Source organism: Dermochelys coriacea, chromosome 4 (assembly GCF_009764565.3).
Source record: "Dermochelys coriacea isolate rDerCor1 chromosome 4, rDerCor1.pri.v4, whole genome shotgun sequence".
Classification (NCBI taxonomy): domain Eukaryota; kingdom Metazoa; phylum Chordata; order Testudines; family Dermochelyidae; genus Dermochelys; species Dermochelys coriacea.
The window spans coordinates 19,730,414-19,748,617 of NC_050071.1; the positions used below are offsets into that span (position 1 = coordinate 19,730,414).

Here is an 18,204-nt window from a genome sequence, read left to right on the forward strand (position 1 = left end):
CTATGTGCTTGATAGAGTAATGATAAAAGTCCTACTTGAACAAAACATTTAACCACATGCTTAATTTTAGCATACATTTGAATCCAACTAGAATGAATAGGATTGAAGCATATGCTTATAATTAAGCAAATGCTTAAATGCTCTGCTGAATTAGGGTCACAAAGGTTATAGACCTTATTCCCTGCTGGCATGACTCCATATTGTGTCAATATTGGTCGTGTGATTCAGTGAATTCAGAGTTCAAGAGCTTAATTTGAACCAAAGAACCAAAGCATAACACATCTTGAGCCTGACCTTTTAAATTTCTGATTATCCCCAATTTCCATTCACTTCATTAGATATTGTGAGCTCAATATCTTTCAGGGGGCATTCAGCATCTTGCAGGATCAGATTCCCTTATCCTCTGAAGGGTGAAGAGAGGAGTTGGATTTGGTTGTTATGGCATGCATTAGAAAATAATGTTTTTTCCACTGTTTGAAAGAGAATTTATAAGTTGCAGCAGAGTACCATTGAAGAAAGTAAGGGAACTGCTGAAAAATACAGCAGAGTTGCACATAAAACGCAGTGCACATATAGCACCATATACATATATACAAATAATAAACTTGTGTTGCTAACATCATTTATTATTATAGTAGCACCAAGGAGTCCCAGTCATGGACCAGAAACCATGATGCTAAACATATGAGGAGAACATGAATTCAGTTAAGAAATAATTCCAAACTAATCAGCAGTTGCTAATGGCTGATTTCTGGGAATTGTTGCTATAGTAAACTGAATGTAATAGTTTAATTATAGAGGTTTTTTGTGATCTCTTTTTAATAAGTATAAAGCTTTGATAAAGTATAAAGGGAAACTCATCTTTTAAAATCAATATATAGGGCATGTTCAAATAGTTTTATACTTTTTCCTGGTAACATTTTTAATTAAATCTAACAAAGCTAAAACTATCAGCGTAACGAACAATGGAACTACAGCACTGAGCTATAGCAGTCTGAACGCTTCACCCTATCCCACAATTTCCATAGCACACACAGAAACGCATCCTGGGCTGAATCCTTAGCTAGTGCTAACTGGAATTACACTGATTCACACAGCAGAGATTCTAGCCCAATCCATGCTTACAGGGTCCAGGTCCTGTTCCCACGGAAATCTAGTAGTGTTTTGCCATTAATTTCAATGGGAACAGAAGCAGCCCATATTTCAGCCATGTATCCATCAAACGTGGGCTCAAGTTAGAAACTACTGTATTGATAGCAGTCAAGATCAGGAAAAAAAATCTGTTTTGTTTTGTTTTTTTAACAAGGCTTCAGATATTATTATTTCCCCACATTAATCACATAATTATACCCTTTAAAGATATCAATGTGAATATAGCAGGTGCATGAAAAAATCATCTAGCAAGCATGTGATAGCACAAAAAATTACAGTCAGAGAGATTACAGTGCACATCACTACATATCTTTGAATGACAAATGCATTAACACCTGAAGACTTCTCCCCACTTGGTGTTTTATAAGCACAGGGTCCACATGAGAAATAAAATCTATAAACTTAATAATCCAAACAATCCTCATTGTAATTCCTTTGAGTTACATCTGAGTGAACTGAAATTTCAGACTGATACATGTTAAAATAATGAAGTATTTATTGAAGCTTGTGTAGAAATCTCAATGGTACCTTTAATCAGAAAAAAATAATTCCTCAGAGTAGTAAGTGAAGAACAATAACTAAAAAGCACACTCTGTTTACTGGGCCTTTATGCCCACTGATTTAAAATAAGTTTAACTATATTTGTTTGCAGTCTTGCTGTAGCTGTGATGATCCTAAGATATGCTAGAGCAATGGCGGGTGAGGTAATATCTTTTATTGAACCAACTTCTGTTGATGAAAGAGACAAGCTTTCGAGTTTTACAACGCTCTTCTTCAGGTCTGGAAAAGGTATCCAGAGTGTCATAGCTAAATACTTTGTATTTATAATACAATTTATAATTTATAATGTATTTAAATACAATGTATTTAGCTGTGACACTCTGGTTACCTTTTCCAAATCTGAAGAAGAGCTCCTAAAAACTCTAACTACACTGTCCATTCTACCTATAATGAAAAACCCTACTTCCATAAAATCATATTCATTGCTTTAATGGAGAGAGGACAGGCTTATCTGCTCTAGTTTCATTTTTCAAAATCATAATGAAAATGAAGTCTATTACAATGATTTAAAGCAGTGAGAGTCTTGACTCACCAAGTTAGTACAATCCAGACTATTACAGTTATAATAAAAAGTAAAATCCCACATTGGAAAGCATTTTCTAGTTAAATAGCATTGAGTTTCTATGTACAGTGATCACCCTTAGAAAATCAACATTTACCAAAAAGTAGTGTTTGAGTTATCATCTCTTCTCCCTAAAGCGTGGCATCTATGATTTACCACTCATTGATACATATTGTAAGCATAGATTTTTAATGGTACCCACTCTAAAACATAGCTTGAACATTAAAATATTGTCATTTATAAAAGAAAATAAGAAAAGGTAACCTGAGACATTTATAGTGCAACATAACTAATAAACAGATGATCACTGGCTGATACCAGCAGAAGTGATGAACAGTACATAGCATCATGTTTGATTTTTCGTGTACTATACTCACTGTGTTCTCCATGTAAGCCTTTTACTAGGAGACAAAGACATTATAGCAAGGTACAGCATTAGCCTATTACCGAGGGGCCTGAGGGGAAGGGATTGAAAGTACCTATAGAGACCAATGGCTGCTAGGAAGGATACGATCAGTGCCAGGAAACAACACAGCACCTTTAATCATTTCTCCCATGATGCACCCTATTGACCACATGTCAACTGAAAACAAAAATGAAATGAAGGTAAACAAGAACACAGCAACAGAACAACAAATAAATGAGAAGACAACGTACCCAGTCATGCCAAGTACAGGAGCCTGCAGTTGGTACTTCAGATGCAGTGCCTGCCTTACATTCTTCTGAAAGGTATATCTGGAGGATCTGTGCTTGTGTACACATGTTTGATGAGAGTATAGCTGGGCTGAGAAAAACTGACTCCAGGAATTTTTTTCTCACAAATACTATTAAACCCTGGAAACCGAGTAAGACCTATGGCTAGCTACTATGCGTTCATGCAAGTTTGCAATTATAATACAATAATTAGTTTTGGTTTTTTAAAGTTCTCATTTGCTTTCATTACTTAGGATCATACTAGTTTGTGCTGTAAATGAATGCTGATCTTTGTATTCATTGGGAATATGCAAATCACTTCCCTTTCATCCTTTCAACTACAGGAGATGCATGCATATTTTTAAATCTGAACTGCCAACAGCCACAAAAGAAAGCTTGGTCTTGACAAAACATATCCACCTCATTCAGAAATGTGAATAAAATGTGTTGAGATCATTCAGTTTCAATAATGCATGCTTTGGAGTCTGTTGGCTTGCTTCTATTGAATCTCAACAAAGCAGCTAGTTCCGAATGGGTATCCTAAGAAACTCATAAGATTTTCATTTTGCATGATAGGAAATGCTAACTTTATAATGGAACAGCTCTGATACAAAGCACTAAGCTGGCCATTCTGGACTGTAATTCAAAGCAAACCAGAGGCCCAATTCCCCTCCTGTGTATATTGATGCATCTGAATTGGTTTCAAGGAAGTTACTTATGATTTACACTGATATAAAGGATATCAGAATGAGGCCCTTGAAGAATAATAGGTAATTAAACTGGTGCTTTCCTCCTTGCTATTGCCAGTGAGGATGAGCTGTTTAACATAATACGGCACAAACACACAAGTTAGCAAGCCCTGACACTAAACTGCATGTGCCAACTTCTTTCTATGATATTCAATACCAGGGAGAAAGAAGTCTTTGCTGTGCCGGATCTGTATGGGGAGAGACCAATGTCATGTTGTTTGGTTTCACTCCTCCTTAAGATTCCATGCCAACTCTGATTTTGTAGCAATAGCTTAAAGTGGGTTTGATTTGTAAGGAGACTGTACTTATTGTGGAAATCTTAATCCTGACTGTATTTAAGGTTCCCTGTAGTTTTACTTAGGATATGAGAAGTTTTATCAGCACCAAAAAATGGCTACTTACTTGGTAGCAATAAGCAAACCCAGGAAAACTAATTACTGCTGCTTCCATCACAACAAGCTGAATGACATGCAGAATATCAGGAAAAGATAGAGTAAACAGTTGTGTGTCCAATCATTATTAATACATTTGTTATCTTAAGAAATTTCTGTCTCATATTATTGTTGCAAAATGTTCATTAAAAATTATGTCTATGGAAAATCATCTAATAGTTTAATTGTAAACTCTTTTCATACCATAAGCCAGCAATGGAAGAATTCCTTGCATTCTACTTGTGAAGTTTTGTGAAGGAAATTCTTATAAGATTTCCAATGCCACACGGACTGGGTAAAAACCTTGGGATTTGACCCAATGTCTGTGGAGAAAAGATATGCAAGAACAAATGGATATAAACTGGTCACCAGCAAGTTTAGACTTGAAATTAGATGAAGGTTTCTAACCATCAGAGGAGTGAAGTTCTGGAACAGCCTTCCAAGGGGAGCAGTGGGGGCAAAAGACATATCTGTCTTCAAGACTAAGCTTGATACATTTATGGAGGAGATGGTATGATGGGATAGCCTAATTTTGGCAATTAATTGATCTTTGACTATTAGCAGTATATATGCCCAATGGCCTGTGATGGAATGTTAGATGGGATGGGATCTAAATTACTACAGAGAATTCTTTCCTGGGTGTCTGGCTGGTGAGTCTTGCCCACATGCTCAGGGTTTAGCTGATTGCCGTATTTGGGGTCGGGAAGGAATTTTCCTCCAGGGCAGATTGGCAGAGGCCCTGGGGGTTTTTCGCCTTCCTCTGCAGTGTGGGGCACAGGTCACTTGCTGGAGGATTCTCTGCACCTTGAAGTCTTTAAACCATGATTTGAGGAGTTCAATAGCTCAGCTATAGGTTAGGGGTTTGTTACAGGAGTGGGTAGGTGAGATCTGTGGCCTGCGTTGTGCAGGAGGTCAGACTAGACGATCATAATGGTCCCTTCTGACCTTAAAGTCTATGATTCTTGCTTCCTTTTTCTCTTTCATAAATAGATTTTAAAATCCCTAATAAGACCCCAAATTTGTCACTGTATCTGTGTAATAATAGTAAGGCACTTGAGGCTAAAAGCCTCATTGTTATTTATATTACAATAGTGCCCAGAAGCCCTAATTAGAGATCAAGGCTCCAAGGTTCTAGGCTCCATACAAACATGTAGTAGAGAGACTTAAATTTTAATCCTAAATTTAATTTAGTCCTGTATTAATCAAGACTATCTCCACTGAATGCAGTGGAGTTACACTGGTTAAAACTGGTGAGAGGAGAGAATGTCAATGTCATGGTCACAAAAGGTACCCCCCACTACAGTCTCAGATCTGGGAGTCCTCTTTTTATCCACAACAGGTACAGGACAGGGAGCAGCTGTGCAATCTTTCCCCACATTGCCATGCCACTGTGCCTTAGCTCTGACACTGGAGAGGAACCACTACAAAGAATAAGAGGCTGCTTTATACTCTACCTTTTCACCTCTGCCGAGATGGCCAGTTTAGTCCCATTTGTGATAGTTTATATTTTAATAGTGCAGATACCTGTCCACTGAGAACTGGAAACAGACTGTCCTGCTTTGAATAGCTACTTGTTGTAGCACTGCTGGCTGTGGGATTTCTGAGGCAAACTCTGATGCTTGCTATGCTCATTTGCATATATATAGCCCAGAATATGTAACAGCCCAAACCTATTTTATACAAGTGCTGAGGTCTGAACTCTGGGAGCAATCCAAGGAAGTCTGAATATGCTTGTCAGTGCACTAAGTTCACTTCTCCAAGTCCATTTTAAAGGGGTTTCTTCAAAGGAGTTCTGCTGGGAAATACTTCTCCAGCTCTTATGCTTATTGGAGACTATGGTCTCAGCTACAGAACTGCTGTTTACTTGAAACTTTCAAAGGGAAAAACCAGCACAGTCCTCAGTAGAGTGGGACTGGCTGATAGCAACTCTGGTATATCTCAAGATAGATGCCATAACTATGTACTCACATGTTGTAACCATAACACAGTACCTGGGGTCTGGTTATTGTTTTTTTAATACAACTAAAAAGGAAAATCACTGTAACTCTGCAGTGTGTTGGATCAGGTCCCACTGCAGCACAGAGACCAACACACTGAGCTGGAAAGACAGTGCCCCCAGGGGCATTTGATATTTTGGTGGGAATGGGCAAACCGGTTTAGAAAACAATAAGAACATCTTCTCTTCTGCTCTCCGAACCTTAGCCCTTTTATATGCATGAATGCAAATTCAAACCCTTTAAAGGGTTAGCCTTACATGTCTTCCTCTTCTGCCCTTCTTAAATCTCTTCACTGGCTCCCAATCTCTTTCTTAATCAAGTTCAAACTCCTAGTCCTCAACCTCAAGGCTTCACATAGGTCTGTCCTTGCTTATATCTTTGCTCTCATTCTTTCCTGGTCACTCCTGTCTGCTCACCCCTCTCCCCATAATGTACACTTCATCCCCTTCTCCCATTCACAACCCGTGCCTTTTTCATGCTTTCCTCTATGTCTGGAGCAGCATCCTACTTCCTGCAAATCCAATTAAAATTACTTTGCTCTCTTCTTTCTAACCTCACTTCTCCTGGGTATCTTTCCACTACAGCCTGCTCCTTTTCTGTCACCTCACTATTTCTTTAAACATTAATAATACACACTGAAACAAAACATGGAAAAATTAACAAAAAAGTAATATACGAAGTCAAAAATTACTTCTACAATTTGCTTCTTGTGGAAGATACTGATCTCCTAGCAAGTGGTCCTCTCCGACTGTATAATTGCCTCGCCCTCTTACCAGTCCCTTCCCCCATGATATAGTTATTGAGTTATCTGTCTTAATTAGGATCCAATCCTACAAGATGCTCAATGCCTCCTGTGAGATATTAAGCACCCTCAACTCCCATTGAGTTGAGGACCTTCAGCAGATGATTGCATGTGCTCAATACCATATAGGCTTAAGACCTTAGAGGATAAGGTCTTCTGAGCAGAAGACATGCCTTGTTTTATGCCTTTGAAACACCATACACAATGCTAGTCCTAAATAACCAATACAAATATTAATTGATTGCTTAGTGGCAATGATAGAGGTCAAAAAGGTTTGTGTACCTTGTTGTCTACTTCTGTTTCTGATCTGTAAATGGAAGCAACGTAATAGTGTGAGAACAGCTGTTCGTCTGGTGGCTCTGGCTGGAAAGTGAAGCAGATCTACTAGAAATCCTGCAAAAAAGCTGCTATTAGATTTCCAGCCCAAATCTACAGACTCAAGTGGTTCAGATAGTTCATAGAAGTGTCTAAATGTTTGGGTGCTTATTCAAAATGAATCTGAACTCTGAACCTTTTGAGGTTTGCCCACATATACCTCCTATTTGCTGATCCACTGGGGCTTGAAATTAAGAGCCGCTTTCCGGACTCTAATCACTGGGATTAAATTCACTTCTAGGCATAGGGACAGCACCCAGACTATGCACTACTCAAGAAAGTCTACAAAAAAGAGACCTGTGTTGGCTCTCTGGCCAGGGGTAAATAAGACCCTAGGAGGCTGATTCAGCAAAGGACTAAGAACTTTCTTGAAGGTACTGAGTGTTCTCAAACCTCACTCAGCACCTGTCTTTGGAGGCTTCCCTAACATTACCATGATCATGACAAAATAATTTCTTGGGATGGAAATGTGCGTTGGAGTCACTCCTATTTAAAAATTTATGTGACTCACTGAATTTCTCAAGTGCCACAGGATTTGTGTGGTGTCAGATTAGATTATGGTGCATCATGTATATTTCCTATTGCATGGAAGGGATACATGACAAGACTATATAGTTTAAACATGAATAAATAAAATGTTATATCTCCAATACATTCCTTCTACCGACTAGTAGCATCTATGAACTCCATTACCTCGTTTGCAGACTGTCTGGATTCTTCCCCAGCAGCACAGTGCAAACTATTCCCCAGGTGATTATATGGCGCTTTGGCTACACTAAGTCTGTGAGTAGACTGCATTTACCTCTGAGCTGAATAATTATGTTCCCATCAAGCAAAGGGCTTCAGACAGCTTGCTTTGATAGTTTTCCCTCAATAAATTCCTCTTAAAAATATGGTACAAAGTTACATAAAATAAAAAAGATTCAGTACACTCACCCTATAAAAATTTATACCTGCACTATAAAAATGATTATAAATTTTAATCAGGTGATTTGGTGCCTGCAAATTTATTTTATTGGTACAGTATTAATGCTGCAGATTTCCTGACAGGTTTACAGTTCTCTCTCTCTCAACATATACTATACATTCATTGATACATAGTAATTATATCTCCCCACTCTGCAATTGTATCTGAAAGTCTAAAGGAATTTAAGAAATTTAAATGTTAATTTAGACCTTCTGAGTTTGATACTAATAATGGTGAATTCTAGCATGTACAGTTGTCAGGATACAAACAGATCTAGCATAAGACCATATTCTACTTTCAGGCCTCGATTCAGCAAGGTACTTCAAAGCATTCACCTGCTGGGAATTCAGAAAAGATGATGTTCACCTTAGTTAAACACAGTCACAGTTTATCCACAGTAGACCTGCAAGACTAACAGAAGGCCTGATTGTGGCCCTGCCTACACACCACACATGGGGATAAGGGGGAGAGTGTCATGCCTTGCACCCTGTGTTCTCTCCAAAGCTTGATTCCAGGCTCCGAGGGCTAAGCACATTCTGCACATTCACTATTTTGCCCCCGAGCTAATGTGCAGAGATTTGGATCTGCCCCTCCAATGTGCCTACCAGCACAGCTGAGCTGACATGGGGGGATGCAATCTGATAAGGGGCCAGTAGTTTGTTACTCCCACCCCGGAGCAAGAAAGGAGAAGATGGCAGGATTCCTTTCCTGTGCTGCCCCTGGGCCCATGCAGCTGCACCTCACATAGCACCTCTTGCACAAAGCACATTGTATATGCTAATCGAGCCCAAAGGTGTTTCTGAGCACTCGGCGTGCCCACTTTACAACACTCGATGGAAAAGCTTCCATTGGCTTCAGGGGGAGGTTTTCCCTGTAGAAAGACTTCAGGATTGGTCCATTAGTGAGTCCCAGAAAGCTGCAGTAGTGAGTACTTGAATGTACATCTATAGCTCTTAGGGGAAAAAAACATTGTAATAGGAGTAAATCTGCAAAGCATCTGGGTCAAGCAATTTAAACCAACACACACTTAATCAAATACAATGAAAAGTAGTCTAAACCCAACTCTTCAGCTTGCAGAGCTCAGGTCATCTAACTGTTGGTTTAGAACCACTTTCGGTATTGTTTTAAACTGCTTACCTTGAACTAGTTCTTTTTGTGAGCCACAGAGGTTATAGCCAAGCATATTTTAATTATTTCATCTTCTCTATGGAGAATTTTTCAATAGCCTCTCTCTCCACAGTATTAATAAACGATGTGTATACATTTATTAATATAAATGAAACAATATAATGTATAATCCACGGTAAATTCATGTTTTATGTACTAATTTTGGTAATTAAAGTATCTAGTTGCCCTGACAATCAATGTTTTACCTAAATCCCTTTTATATACAGATTGTGAAACTCCACTCTATTAAACCAGCTTAACTCTATTAACATCAATAAAGTTACAACAGAGTCATGGAGTGGAGAATGTATACTTCTGAGGCCCATGTATACTTCTGAGGCTCACAAAAAAAGCTAGCGCAAAGCAAGTAATTTAAAACACAGAAAGTACTTCTAAACTCTGCGGCTAGATGATCTGAGCTCTGCAAGCTGAAGTGTTGGGTGATATATATGGACACATGTAAGCTAATGGCTAGATTTTCAATAGTATTTAGTTGCTTAAAGCAGCAGATAGGCACCAAGTGAGATTTTAAAGTGTACCTGAGTAGATTGGGCAGCTAACTGACTGAAAAATCCCTGTAGATGTCCATCTGCATCAACAGATACTTAAATACTTTGAAAATCTGCCTCTTAATTACCGAGATCAGAAAACATGACTAGAAATTTGCCATAAATCAATATAGATATATTGAGCTTGCCAGTGCAGAGGGGAGAGGGCATGCTCTCCTTTGAAGGGTAGAACATTGGTGTTCCTAGAACTCCAAGAGATTCTCCTGCTTCAGCCACTATGCCTCCTGGAGCTTCTGCTGGGAGAGTGCACCTCCTCTCACTACTCACCTGCCACCATGGGACCCTGGCTAAAAGGCAGACCGAACACTTTGCATTGTAATGCTAGTTTTTATAGTGCCTTGAAAAACATCTAGCACTTAAATACTGCAAATAGATAAAATTTCTTGCTAGCTTAGTTTTACGATTAATGCACAGTCAGTTAGATACTCTGTTTATATGGGGAAATGGCTTTCTCCAGAAGTAAGAGATAACCCTGATCTCCTTAGGAGAAAGCGGAGAATGGATCTGTTAAAGTCATCACTGATGGATAATCCACGATGACCCTTAGTAAATTGTTTCAATGGAGACATGGAGCAGGGGTGCACGGCCCTGGCTGCAGCCCCTGACATGGGGCAGGGGTGCCACCTGCACTGCACGGCAGAGGCAAATGGCCCCAGTTGAGCCCCCAATGGTAGCTCTGGGACTGGGACACATGGTCCCAATTGCAGCCCCAACGCAGGGCAGGGGAGCATAGCCCTGGCTCCAGCCATAGCCCCGGCTCCAGCCCCAGCTTCAGCTGTTGACAGCTGAACCCCAAGAAGTCCCCGGAATCCGTGATTGCCATGACCTGCGTTACTAAATCATAGCCTTAGCAATGGGTCTGCACATATATGTATATCATGTGTATAACTGACTGTAAACTAAACATGTATGGAATATATACATATATTGAGAACAAAAAGTTTAAAGAATGTTAACGGTCAAAAAGAAAAGGAGTACTTGTGGCACCTTAGAGACTAACACATTTATTTGAGCATAAGCTTTCGTGAACTACAGCTCACTTCATCGGATGCATTCTGTAGCTCACGAAAGCTTATGCTCAAATAAATACGTTAGTCTCTAAGGTGCCACAAGTACTCCTTTTCTTTTTGCGAATACAGACTAACACAGCTGCTATTTTGAAACCTGTTAATGGTCAAGCATCTATATGGATGCAAATTTCACTGATGTCTATTGGAGCCAGATGACCTGTCTTGAAAAGAAAATACTACTGAAACTCAAACTGTCCCCACCCTAACCAAAACCCCATATCCAGGCTTGTATCTGGATACAAATTCAAACTGATGCATGCACAAGACAACTCTGCTAATAAATAGATAAAATCCAAACAATAAGTCAACACCCACCAAATGATCAAATTGTGAGAAGCATGCCAGCCATTTTGAAACTCTCAGTCTCTCCCCTTACTAAAGTCTCATGGCTACTGATCTTTTAAATAAAAGAAGGCTTTAAAAAAGAAAAATACTATGCTGAACAAATAGAAATAGCAGCAATAAATTTTGAACATGAAATTGCATCAAAGGTAAGAACAGATAATTTCTTACACAAAAGCTTATCAGAAACGGTCATTCACAAACTAACCTCACCCATTAACCAACTGTAATTACTTAAGTCTTGCTCAATATCTAAATACAGATCTTCTCACTGCATCTTTCAAGAACTATGAATGGCAACTCCTTTTTCTAACAGTATTTTTTAGATCACACTGATCACTATAATGTATGTGGTATTTTCTGCGTGTACAGTAGAACCTCAGAGTTACTAACACCAGAGTTACGAACTGACCAGTCCACCATACACCACAATCAGGCAGCAGCAGAGACCAAAACAAAAACAAAAAACAAAAAACCCCAACCAAGTACAGTACAGGACTGTATTAAATGTAAACAACTAAAAAAAGGGAAAACAGCATTTTTCTTCTGCATAGTAAAGTTTCAAAGCTGTAGTAAGTCAATATCAATTGTAAACTTTTGAAAGTACAACCATATCATTTTGTTCAGAATTACGAATATTTCAAAGTTACAAACAAGCTCCATTCCCGATGTGTTCGTAATTCTGAGGTTCTACTGTATATTCCTGTAGAAGTAAATATAATTATGATCCATAACTAAACAGATAAATTCACCAAAGAAAAATATTGCATAGGCCAGATTTTTAAAGACTTCACTGTCTATTAACTCATTATTCTCAGTAGCACCTGCTGGATCCTGAGTAATTTGCAAAATCGGCTACTTCATTTTAGATGCTTAAAATGGGAACTGAGCTCTTCTAAAAAATCTGACCACAGTTGGTCAGCTGGTCACTTTTGAAAATCTGGCTCTCTGTGTTGATAGCTATATACAATAAGTCTGTTTGAACTCATATTCCTATTATTGCTACCTTCATCCTCTTTTCTCACTTAAGTCTTGTCTGAGATTGTAAGCTTTTCAAGGCTGAAATTTTGTTCCCTCCCACCTTTTTTTTAAAACAGTGCCTGGTACAATATGAGCAATTCAATACAGCAATTCATAACTACAATAATATTTCAGCTTCGATCTTCTTCAGGAATCTCTCTCACACACACGTACCCTGCTTCAAACTAGAGTCATTTTCATGCCAGAAATAAACTGTGTCACTTTCCTACTATAGAAAATAAATGTTCCAACACTGGGGGAAATAAAAAAAGTCCAACTGAGAATTAATATTTCAACAAGAAATCCTTGAAGAAATGAGTGTGGGTGTCTGTCTGTGTGATGTCAGTCTGGGTTTCAACCTGTATTATCTGTGTAAGCCAATCTCTCATTTAAAAATAACTGAGTTCACATAATGTTTCATGTTTTGCTTCCATTACATAGCGCACAAAGTGCATTTCCTATCATTGTACTGAAATCTTATGAGATTTTGTAGACAATATTAGCCAGACCTGAAACTAGAGTTTGGGAACCACAAGAGGTTTCAGAGGTTCTGTCTAGTTTTCGCAGCTTCCAAGAGTTCAGACTTGACTATATCCTAAGGTCCTTACTCTTTTTTTTTAAAATTAAGTCCTTACTCAAGCAAACTCTTACTGACTTAATTAGGAGTAAGAACTGAGTAAAAACTGAGGAAGAACCTCAGGATTTGATTAGACACATTTTCTGAAACATTTTGGTCTGCAACTCATGCTGGAAATATGTCAAAAGCTGGTTTTCTCTCTCATGAGATTGCCTAGTTTTGATTATTACATTTGGTAATAAATCTGGGAGATGTATTCTCATTTTGATGCATAACTTCCATTAACACTAACTGAAGTCATGTGCATACACCCATAGCCCTTGGGATGAGAATATTACCTTGACATCTATGTAGAATTTAGGACTTTTTGCAAAGTCACCTACAAATAGCTCATCAACAATAAACATCAATTAGTCTACAATCTGTCCTCCATGTTCTTTAATTTCCATGAAGGCTTTAATAGACCAATAGACCCAATTCAACAGTTATTCTGCTTTGGGATGCCTAGATGTGAAACCTGCCTTTTCTTCAAACTTGCCAGCAACTCTCAATCTTCTGTGTTTATTGTGCCAGTACAATTGTGGGTTCCTGTTCCAAGCTACAAATGAGACAGCCTCATGGACCTACAGAAAACCAAACACAATAACCATTCCCTTTAGCGATTACAAAGAAATAAAGTTTTATATTTCTATAGAGAGAGACCCCTTTTAGCTCGAGGACTTATTATCGTCAGAAAGGGCCTAAGGCACTGCAAGAAAAGTTTTGTTAAGAAGGCTTTTGATGAGGTTTCTGCTGCTGCATAAGTGCTTTTCAGGGACTTATTGTATCGAGAAGCTTGACTGGACCTGCCCATTCAAACAGTTTGACCAAATAGAGGAGGAAAAAAAGAACCTCAGACACATGCACAATCCAGGCTTTCCGACACTGAAAACTCTTATTATTATTCTTTGTTTCAAATCGATTAACAAATAAATATCTTGGGAATGAGTTTATACACTGCATTTTTTCTTCCCCCCCCAAAAGTCACCTGACAAAAAACTCCCCTCTCGACCCCCAAAGAAACTAGGGTGATTAATACTGGCTTTGAAAGGGTCACAATAAATTAACTTTTTTGGGGAGGCAATTTCCAATGATTTAAAACAGCAGGTCTATCCCACAGTTTGCCTCGGCTTTGAGTGGAGAGCCATACAAATCATCAACTATCTTTTTTCTCATATCTTCAGATGATTTTAATGAACATTTGGATGGTGAAAGATTTTCTTTTTAATATTCTCTGGCTATCTGCTGAAAAAGAACAGACACTAATAAGGGTGACTTTGACATAGCCAGATGAAAGTACCACAGTAAGAGTCGTGTTGAAAAAAGTTTGGTACTTATATTTTTTAAATGGATTGTTACAAATAGGCAGAAAGACATGACTGTAGCATCCTGTTTGTTGATGGAAAAAAGAGCTGCAATCAACTATCGTATTACATTTTTCCTTTGCAATTTTTTTTTACTGTTTTCCAGTTGATTAATGAAATAAATACTGAATCTGATCTCTTGTTCATTGACTTCAGAAACACTCCCAGTGAATGCAATGGACATTGGATTGGGCCCCTGAGGTCTGATAAATAGTTGAATTAGGCATCATGTACCTTAAGAAAGTCAGAGAAAACAGCAACAGAAATTGATAAAAATTAATGATGACTCCTTGATACCACCATAAAACTGGAAAAGCCACAATGATCTGTTAGCAGTATCTTGAAGGTGCTCTACACCCTCAACTTCCATTGACTTCATTGAATGTGGAAGATACCCAGTACTTCACAGGAAGCACTCAGTACCTTTTAGGATGAGACTCCAAAATCAACTAAAAATAATTCTAAACAGTGATCCAAAGTCTCTTTTTTGTGTGTGTGTGTGTCTCTCAGGTTTTCACATTCCAGTCTACATTAATTAAGGAGAATACAATAGGAGCCATTAATATCTTTGCTATTTTCTCCTTAGCAAGTAAGAGATGATAATATCTACGGTATTCCCTATTGAATGCATGTGGGGGAAAATCATATATGACTGTTGTAAAGTCCCAGTTCTGCAACTGGATTCATTTGTACACCCGTATGTTATTGCCTTCCATGGGGCTCCTTCCACATAAATCCAATTGCAAGATCCATATGTAACTTTGTTAAACACTACATGAATCACTTGAGAGCCAGCAAAAATAATTAGTGCCTATGACCTTATGCCTCTGACCCTATGTCTTTAAAAATAGGTTTTTTTATCCATACTAACTGCCAATGTCTTCTGATGCCAGATTTTTATGGTGTCCTTCTGCCAACCTGTCATAATTAATCCCTCTTTTTGGAAAACAGAACATGTGTTATGTTATTGCATTTTTATTCTGATGGGCACAAATACATTTCCCCACACGTCTCATATACCCCAGGCAGGTCCTCTGGCTTAGCCTTTGCCAAGTCAAAAGCCATCTCCTCCTTTGTTTTCATTTTCTAATATTACTTTCACCGCCTCAAAGGTGGTAAAAAGAATATCATCCAAGCTTAGATGATCAAGACAGAGAGGGACACAGACCTCATGCAAGTGAAGGAAAGTCCATTTTCAAATCAACAGGAATCTGATTTCAGGCAAATTTGGAGATAACACCAGATATACGGTTGTTTTAAAGTGGGCAAGTAAAAAAATTTTAGAAAAAAAATGTTGTATCGACTCAACTTTGAGCCCATACAGCATTGAGATGAATCCATATCAATGATGCATTAGCGAGCAAAAGATTATGATGTCACCACAAACATCATGAAGTTACCATTTCCAAAACAGTAAAGCAGAAAAACAGATTTACAGGATTGGATGGGCCAGGACAGTTTTTTGTGTAAAAGGGTAATCAATAAGGTATGCTAAACATTTGTTTTCTGTATTCTTTCGTATATGGCATACACGCTTTTTACATAAAACAGGAGGACTAAAGATTTTAAAATAATAATAAAAGAAGAAGATTGGATTGAAATAATTCAGCTTGTATCTGTTTTTCCATTTTGATTTCTTTATTTTTTGTTCATTTCATGAATTGGGTTATTCTCCCTCAAAATTACTCATACCTCTTAGATTTAACTTTTTGCTTCTATCCCTACAGTCCTGGTATATTTATTATATGGTTAAGAGGGGATGGGATGAAGGAGAGGAATAAATAAATAGGTGAAACTGCAGCAAATGGCACAAGGATACAGTCCCTTCCCGGAAAGAGGATTTTGTGGCGAACCATTTCTCCCATAATGCATCCCACAGACCATATATCCACTAGAACAGCAGAGACAGGGAAGTGTAGAAGGGGGAAAAAAAGCAAAGTTAACTAAGACACTTCACTCCTAAAGGAGGGGAAAAAGAGCAGGTTGATCAGAATAGTACAGTTTTTTCTCCTCCCACCAAATGCTAAAATAAGTAAATAGATAAAAACACCATCAGGTCAGTAAAATTGGAAAAATATTTGAAATATCAGCGTTGTCAGAGTTTTTGTTACACTAACTGAAATAAAAATATGCACCTTTTTTCATAGGAAAACCAACAGAGGTTTGTCAATACAATCTCTTTCTGATTCAGGCACATGAAAAATGCACCTAGACCCAATGAACTCACAAGCAGGCTTCATGTGTTGGATACTAATCAGCTGAAAGCATGTCTAATCTATGTTAAAACCATCCCAGGGGTTTCAGCGGAGGGCTTACTGCTATGCTTTCCAATACACGTGAAAAAGGAAGGCATGAAATTGAAGGGGAGCTCTCTCATTTTACCCTCATCCTGCCCCTGAGATTGTGTGGAACCCACAGGATAAAAAGGCACAAAGCTAGCCAGAAAGTAAAAATAGAGATGCAATCCCAGCTGTGTGGGGTCTGTAAGGACAAACTGCACTTAGTGGGTGGGAAAAATACAATGGCAGAGAATAAAAACCCAAATCTTTACTTAAAAAAAAAAAAGATCGTGGCCTTTTGGGCCAGTTTATGGGTTTATTACTGCAGGACTGAATATGAACCTGCAGTCCTCACTCACACTAGCTGTCGTAACTGGAACAAAAGTAAGGACTGCAGGTCTGGACACTATCCTACAGTCACTGAGTAGTCCAAACTCCTGTTGCAAGATCCATCTCTATGTAGGGGGAAAGAACACAAAGTCTGGAATACACTGCCTATGCTGGGTACCGTATAGGTATTGAAATGCAGAATGCTCATAAAGTGAATACCAACATATCTTATGAAGGTTTCTATGCTTCCATGCTTCCCATCCTGACTTCACGTACTAGATGCAATGTGCACTGTTGCTCATCTGTTTGGTTTAGGTGGGGTTTTTCTTCCTTGAAATTGTACAAGGAGGGGGAAAAAAAGACAGAGGATACAGAGTGCAAAGAAAGAAAGGATCAGCACTCTGAATGGTGAAGAAAAATCTATTTTCAAAAACATGCCATATTTTCCCAACTTCAAATCCTTGTTTTATGATCATTTTTTTGAATGTATAACCAATTTCTCCTCTTTTTCTTCTCCCTTTTTCCTCCTTTAAAAAACAAAATAAAAACAAACAAACCAAAACTTTTGTTTTTGTTGGTAAAACAAAATAAGGGTGAAATGTTTCATCTGGGAAAGGAGGGTAGAGGTATTGGGTGCACAGGACAGCTAAAGCATGCCTGAGGTGGAGTTCGAGTTTTCTTCTTTGTGGTAATTTTGGGTCCTTCCAAGGTAAGTGCAGCAAAATAGTGCAAACTATGCATCGTTAGCCAATCAGGTGCAGAGAGAAAATGAAAGCAGTGAACAATCTTCATAATCAGCATACAAAGTGGAGAGAAAAAAGTGGGGAAGCTCATGTAGTACAGCAGCATAGGCTTGAGCAGCGGTGCAGAAAACAATCTTTCCCATTGACTTCAGTGAGACCTAGATCAGGTCTTTCGTACACATCAGCTCCTCAGATTTGCTGATCCAGTTTCCTTTATTCATTGTTTTCAAATTTATTTTATTTTTTAAATGTTTGCCTATTTTATCTTGCTCAGTTGAAAGAGAAAAGCTCCTTGCTCTCTTTGAACCTGATTCATGGCCCATTGACATTAATGGGAATCTCTCCATTAGCTTCTAGGGCACTAGATCAGCCCCTTTGAGGGCTGCACACATTCTGAGTACCTCCGCAAATCTGT

General features: G+C 38.4%; 1 protein-coding gene across 23 annotated transcripts in view; it reads right to left on the reverse strand.

The window, feature by feature from the left end:
* The window catches only part of MAPK10 (mitogen-activated protein kinase 10), a 250,225-nt gene that overhangs the window by 61,832 nt on the left and 170,189 nt on the right, over nt 1–18,204 (reverse strand). For 18 of the 23 annotated variants that reach the window (XM_043512440.1, XM_038398766.2, XM_043512438.1 and 15 more), the window contains one exon: nt 16,257–16,328. The exons of 1 other annotated variant lie outside the window; for it this stretch is intronic. In XM_043512440.1, the coding sequence (XP_043368375.1) occupies nt 16,257–16,328 (72 nt within the window). Of the gene's footprint in view, nt 1–2,786; nt 2,859–16,256; nt 16,329–18,204 lie in introns of all 23 variants that reach the window. 4 more of the 23 variants (XM_043512450.1, XM_043512446.1, XM_043512452.1 and 1 more) reach the window with 1 other exon arrangement.